General features: G+C 52.3%; 2 protein-coding genes across 2 annotated transcripts; both read left to right on the plus strand.

Moving 5' to 3' along the window:
* The first annotated feature begins 1,989 nt into the window (after window positions 1-1,989).
* B0H65DRAFT_264523 (uncharacterized protein) lies at window positions 1,990-2,620 on the plus strand. The gene is made up of 2 exons (XM_062822669.1): window positions 1,990-2,217; window positions 2,280-2,620. The coding sequence occupies exons 1-2, from the start codon at window positions 2,122-2,124 to the stop codon at window positions 2,508-2,510; spliced, it is 327 nt and encodes a 108-aa protein (XP_062679542.1). The 5' UTR covers window positions 1,990-2,121; the 3' UTR covers window positions 2,511-2,620.
* Window positions 2,621-3,858: 1,238 nt separating this feature from the next.
* Window positions 3,859-6,802, plus strand: B0H65DRAFT_264525 (kinase-like protein). The gene is made up of 6 exons (XM_062822670.1): window positions 3,859-5,186; window positions 5,244-5,325; window positions 5,386-5,733; window positions 5,790-6,249; window positions 6,317-6,404; window positions 6,459-6,802. Exons 1-6 carry the CDS (start codon window positions 4,215-4,217, stop codon window positions 6,705-6,707), a joined length of 2,199 nt encoding a protein of 732 aa, XP_062679543.1. The 5' UTR covers window positions 3,859-4,214; the 3' UTR covers window positions 6,708-6,802.
* The last annotated feature ends 288 nt before the right edge of the window (window positions 6,803-7,090 follow it).

Raw genomic sequence — 7,090 nt, forward strand, 5'->3', positions numbered from 1 at the left:
GCCCTCTCGCGCCCCGGCCTGGACACTTCCCATCGTGTCTTGTGTAACGTATAATATCGACAACCCTGGAGATGTCTGGGCCTTGCTCACCCATGTATTATCTCCTAATGTTGGCATTTGGGAATACTCATGACAGACAGGCAGAGAATCACCAACAAAACTGAAGATGATGGAAAAAGATGGCCTTTCAAATAAAATGATTTCCTAAACGCTGTGCTTACTGCATAATGCAGGATTAAATGTTGCATGACCCCGCGCATTGCATATGCCGAACATGGACACTATTCACAACCCCTCTTGTGAATGAACGTTGTCTTCTCGTTGTCAAAATCCATACAGCAAAGGTGGTGATATCTCATCAATTCCCCCGCCGTTACTTGCTACTGTTAGATGCAATACTACCACCACCAGCACTCCTCCTCCTCAACGGAAAGACACAAGCGAAGACGGGATGCTGTTGTGATGGTTGTGGCCTAGAGAGTCTGGCCTGCCCGTCAGCAACCACCATGTCCAAAGCCCAGATGCACGCACTTTGCCATTTCGTTGTTCCCTGACCAACCACGACGCGGCGTCGACACTACCCACCCCGGCACACGGCCGGGTTGTTGCCATGGGCATGGCGACAGCCCGTTGCTATTCACGGTCTGGGGTGTAATTGGCCGGGGAGAACACCAACGAAATCGATAGGTATGCAACGGGCTTGACGAAGAAAGCGTGGATAGCAGGGAAGCGGAGATGCTACTACTAGGTAAGTAATCTTCAACATTTTTCAGGCTGGGGATACCGTGATCTCCAGACTGTCGAAGTGTTGTACAGGACTCGTGGTGGACACATGGTGTCGAGTGATGATTGTGAAATGTCCCAAGTGCGGGGGCAGGGGGGGGAGGGGTTTCCCAACCAGATGGGTGTCTTCCTCCATGGCAAATGCGCCGCCTGAATGGAGACCCAGGGCCCTGGGCAAGCGCCGTTCACAACTTCTGGAGGGGGGGAAGGATTTATCCGAAGTGAGGTGGTTTAAAACACAAGGCCTGATTGAAGGACTGTCGATATGTCAAGCCGGAGAAGACATTTCCCTTTCAAATTTGTTGTTGTCTGACAACCTTTGAACGAGCAGGTGATCGGTGATGTCAGGGAGGCAATGGCAGAAACCAGCACTGTTGCGGAGCTGAAGGATTCCGGTGGGCGGTTTCGGTATCATTGTGCGTTTGGGATTCGTTCTAGGTGAATGGCAGTGGGCCTGCTTTATATCTCCAGGCTACACTATTTGGGCGAGAGTCTGACACCGTTCGGCCGGTGACACCAACAAGTCTCGTCCATTTCCGGCCCGGCAACAGAAGCGCCCTGTTTGTTTGGCGTCGTTGGCGAGGACCCTGGAGATCTTGCAATCGTTCTTATTGCCCACTATTTTTCCCTGGCCTCCTGGCGTGCATGCAACTTCCAAAAAATCCAACAGACAACAAATTGAATAAAAGGGTAAGGGCTCTGCCGTCCCGTTCCGGTTATGTGATTGGACGTTTCAAGGGCAACGGCCAAGAGTTAAGGATGATTCCATTCGGCTGAGACACGCTGATTATCTACACGAAAAAGTCTTGACACCGGAGGTGAACCTTTTTATATATGCACACAAAGAGAACGAGAAAGCGGTTCGAAAACTTTGAAAATCACATTCACTAGGAAAAAGGGAACAGGTTTATATAACCAAGATGGTGGCGATTGAGCCAAGGAAAGCAAGAAAGTCTCCTGCCGCAGACCGCATAATGCATACAGCATGCTGAAGACAAATTTCGAAGCCATGTCCTTCAACCCGGGCACACGGGCATGTCGAGGAGTATGAGAAATCAATGCTTCTACCATCATCGACGCTCTACACAAACATTCAAAACCGGACCTCCGATGCAGTCCAAGAAAAGGCTTCGACCGACACGTAACTTAGAAATGCAGAGCAAAGTATAAATGAATGGGAGCTCCCACATTGAATAGGAAAGCAATCCAGACCTTTCAACTTCATTCACAGCTTGGATGGAAACCATTGTGACAGAATCCACAACATCATCTCTCTACCTTTGATCCGACCGACCTGGAATCCATATGGACCTCTGAAGAACCAGACGTTAGCCTCATATGGACAAGTACTTCATAGCTTTCATCTTGTCTCTGATTCTTGGAATGCTTCCATTGGAACTTTCTCTCCTCGGGGATTTCATAGTTTTCTGCCTGGTATGTTAATCCGATGTCTCCATCTCCACCTTGGCAGCGCAGAGCACTAACAAAAAGGTCAGCGATATCAAGTACCACGCCGACTTGGAAGACAAGTACAACGCCGACTGGCGATATCAGACGGCAGAGAACAAAAGCAGAAGAGGGCCGGCCAACTCTGTTTCCGAAAGGAAACAATCAAACTACCCAGACGGCATCGAACGTGGCAACTATGCCAGCAGGTAAACGACAGTTGCAACGAAGACGAAGCAGATCCCGATATATACACGGGTGGCAGAATATACTCTGCCTAACAAAATCCGAGACTGTTCATCGGACGGGTGTACCCACGTGTCAGACAAACCGCAAATCGAAGAGAGGAGACAAGAAGATTGAAATTGATCAACTGGACCAGAATCCAGAGAAACCACGGTCCTAGGTAAGAACGTCGTTACGACTGCGGACCATTTCCCAATCCCCACACCAGGGCTGTGACTTGTCCACTGCTTGTGGCGTGCTGGACGGTGGTGTCGATACCGTACAATATTCGCGTACTGCACGCACCGCGCCGCATTGCACTAACAACGTCGGGTACCTGTAGGCATCGGACTACACTGCGACTCCGAACAACCTCGACGACCTCCCTTTCCCATATACAAATTGGGACTTTCAAAAGTCCAAACCCTTTCGATCTAGGTGGACCTGTAGGAACGACGTGATCCCAGTTCAATCCCTGCGCGACAAAAGAAAACGAAGCCGAAGTAACAAGAAATACACGAAAGCACACACAAAGTCAACAATCTGAGCTAGTTGTATCTCGACATCCAGCTACACAACCTAAGCAACAACAGGCTCAAAACCACAGTACCAGTAGCGTGATACGGCCCAGCCCACCCCGGCCGGGCGTCGCGCATTCTGCCAATTCAGCACCTGTAATGTAATGAATGTCCAATGCAATCTTATCATTACAAAACACGACCAAAACACCAATCCCAAAGGGCCCAAAACGCCCCCCTCCCCATCCGGGGCCAATTCAGAGTTACGACATCCTCCCGTCGTGATTCTCGTCGTCTTCGTCACTGCTCTCCTGTATCCAGATGACACTGGTTTGGACCGTTCCTTCTATCCCTATTCTTGTGGCCTAAATTACGTCGCGCAAAGAGACACTTGCCCTGGCTCCTGGCTTGGAAACCTCGATACGGTCAAACAGCCCCCAGGCCACTCGACTCTCCGCTTTCCGATTCCAAGCACTCAGTACCTAGCCGCTGCCTTTCAGCAGCCCGTGACACAACACATTTTTATTTGACTCGCCCTTGCTTCTTCTCCTACGACGACCAGCGCATCACCACAGACTCTTCCTTCAGAGTTGCATGTGCCTTTGCCAACGGACGGGTTGCAATCGCGAAACAAACGCCTGAAACGCCTTACGAGTACGTCCAGTTTCCCCCGAGGTCTGCCCAAAGACTCCACGAGGGATTCAAGAACAGGCAGGCTGCGACAACCAGACGCAAAAAGATTCGCTTCTTCCCCTTTGCGCTCCAGCTGCCCAAGGCAACGCCTACCACGTCTCAGCACACCCACCTCTTCCCATATTCAGCGCCACGCCTACCACCCACGCCCACATCGACACAATTCAACAGCGGGCGGGAGCAACAAGGCCGTCCTCCACTCCCGTCGGAAGAGCCATCAGCTTGGCCACCATCTCCCGGTAAACCTGCATTGAATCCTCCTCCTCCTCCTCCTCCTTCTTCTCATTGCCTTCTTCAAAACTGAAAAAAAACCCGGCCCGGGCCACCATCCACCCCCCCCTCCAAGGGCCTTGCCCCGACCCATTCGACCCATTGTCCATTTCCTCCTTCTTTCCCCTCCCACCGCGCCTTCCATCACGTCAGCCCGTCTCCCGTTGCGCCCGCAAGGACCCCGACCGCAACTGCTGGCAGACGCACAACTCACCCCGTCGCCGGCAACCCTCCTCTGCACGCAGAAGGAATCGCGATCAACCCTACAGGCACAAAACCATGTCGACGCCCACAACCGCCACAGCAACGCTGCATCGCTCCTATTCGGACCGGTACCATTCGCAGTTTGCATATCAGCATCATCACCAGCCTTATCCCGTCCAGGCCAACGCCTCCTCCTTTTATTCCCAGAATACTCCCAATCTCCCGAGCATTCTGTCACCCACAGGAACACGACAACCATTTCCAGACTCTCCTTCGGCTCAATACTCGCTCGTCGACCACCAACCGCCAGTCAACGCGCCGCCACCTCTGATCGCCTCCTCGGTCGTCCTCAAACCCATCACCCGAACATTACCGCCCCCTCACCCGCGCCTTTCTTCGTCGCAACAACTTCCTCCCCAGCGTTTGACCCTTCAACCCGGGATCGATCATACAGCCATGGCGACAGCCCCCAACCCTGAGGGGTCTGAGCCCGTCTCACAGCAGCAGAATCGTAAGAGGAGACGCGGAGAGACCAACTGGGCCGAATTCTACCAAAACGGCTTACCCAAGGAAGTCATTGTTATTGATGACACCCCCGAGCCCGAGGGTACGGCCACCAGGAGCGTAGCCTCTCAAACGCTGTCCAATGCCCACGTCGTCACCAACCAGTCAGCTCCAACTCAGCCAACAGCTAAGAGGCGCAGGCCGAATAATGGCCACTACGACCCCGTCCACCATGACAACTACGTCCAAACACAGCGTTCGCTGCCGTCTGCTTCCAATTCCCTCAACTCACCCGCGTCTACTAGCAATAGAACAAACTCGGCCCAGCACACCACGACGGCGACTTCGCTCGGCTCCCTCTCGTCGCAGAGTTACAACGATGACTACACACAACAAGGCACAAAGCGTAGGAAGATCACTCGACAGCAGGCCAACGAGGCTAAGCGTCGGGAAACGGCTCATGCCGATACCTTTGCGGTGTATCAACCGCCTCCTTATCCTCCCAAGAAGGCCGGCGAGGTGCATGTCAAGGTCATTCCGGACGTAAGTTTGGAACCATGGAGTGTCGACTTGTAGTCATTTTCTGACTTGCTTTTGCAGACTTCGCCGAACCAAAATGCTCGAGTTGATGACGATGATGGTCATATGATTGTGATTCCCGGGAATGACCTTACCGAGAGATGTAAGTCGACCGCCTGTGGCCATCTGCCGAGGGTGATTGACAAACTAACGATTGTTGCAGACGAGATACTGAAGCTGCTTGGCCAAGGCACTTTCGGCAAAGTTGTACAGGCCAAGGACAAGAAGCGCAACAAGCTTGTCGCGATCAAGATCATTCGCTCTGTGCAAAAGTATAGGGATGCCAGTAAGATAGAACTTCGCGTCCTGGCAACGTTGAAGGCGAACGACGAGGAGAACAGGAACCGTTGCATTCATCTCCGGGACTGCTTCGATTTCCGTGGCCACATCTGCATCGTGATGGATTTGCTTGGGCAGAGCGTCTTTGACTTTTTAAAGGACAACAATTTTGTGCCCTTTCCCAACAGTCAAATCCTGGCCTTTGCTCGTCAATTGTTTACTAGCGTGGCTTGTAAGCATCTTTTTGTGTTCTTTGTATTACTAGAGAGGGTACTAACGAGAACATAGTCTTGCACGACCTCAACCTGATTCACACCGATCTCAAACCGGAGAATATTTTGCTCTGCAATCAAGAGTATCAGACGTTTACATACTCCCGCACCATTCCGTCATCTTCCACGCTCACCAACCGCCGAGCCGTGCATAGAAAGGTTCTTCTAGACACGGAGATCAGGCTCATCGATTTTGGGTCCGCCACATTTCAAGACGAATACCATTCTAGCGTTGTGAGCACTCGACATTATCGTGCGCCCGAAATTATACTCGGCCTGGGGTGGTCCTTTCCCTGCGACATATGGAGCATTGGCTGCATCCTGGTTGAGTTTTATACAGGTGACGCTTTGTTCCAGACGCACGACAACCTGGAGCATCTGGCAATGATGGAGGCGGTAGTCAATCATAGGATTGATCCTTCGCTCGTCCAGCAAGTCAACAGGATGACCAGGAATGGTGGCAACCCGGCCGCCAAGTATGTGCCTCCCCTTACTCTTCTGCCAAGTTTCACCGGGCTAATCGCGGCTATCGAGATTGTATAGGTTTTTCAAGCGCTCAAAACTGGACTACCCTGCTCCCGATACCACCCGTGCGTCCAAGAGATTTGTCAAGGGCATGAAGCCTCTCGATGTCAGTATTACTGGATCCCAAATGAGTTTGACGCCCCGCTGACAGGATGCACAGGAGATTATTCCTGCTAGAAATAGTCGCTTCCTTGCTCTGTTCCTGGATCTTCTAAAGAGGATCTTTACGTATGACGCCAACAAGCGTATCACCGCCAGGGAAGCCCTTGAGCACGAATGGTTCAGAGAGCACCTCCCACCAGACGACGGTACCGAAGCCACCCGAATCAGACTCGAAAAAGTAACAGAAAGACAACAACGGGAGGCGGAAGCGCGTAGAACTATGCTACCGGCCATGCACGCAGCATGACGCCGGAGTCCTCCTCGACATCTTGACGAGGGGCAAGCGCAAGTTCTCCCGGGAACCTCAGAGAGGAAATATTTTGAGATTTGAGAAGGAGGCGATATGGAGCAGAGCGGTGGCCGATGCATTTCTCCCGGTCCCAGCCTCCCGGAAAGTGACACTGGGGTATACAGAGACATATACAGTGTCACACAGATTATAAGCGCGAGGAGAGTGGCTTAAGTCGTGCCCCCGGCTCGATCCCCCCTAACGCGGCCGGATCAACAGCAAAGCCATGCTGCGCAGACGTCCCGACCTCGGAAGACCTCGCCAGGGGGTATTGCGACAAGCAGAGAAAGACTAAAAATACTGCAACCGGGTCATCATGTTCATTTGGCACGAATCCGTCT

Source organism: Neurospora tetraspora, assembly GCF_033439725.1.
Source record: "Neurospora tetraspora strain CBS 560.94 chromosome Unknown B0H65scaffold_6, whole genome shotgun sequence".
NCBI lineage: Eukaryota > Fungi > Ascomycota > Sordariomycetes > Sordariales > Sordariaceae > Neurospora > Neurospora tetraspora.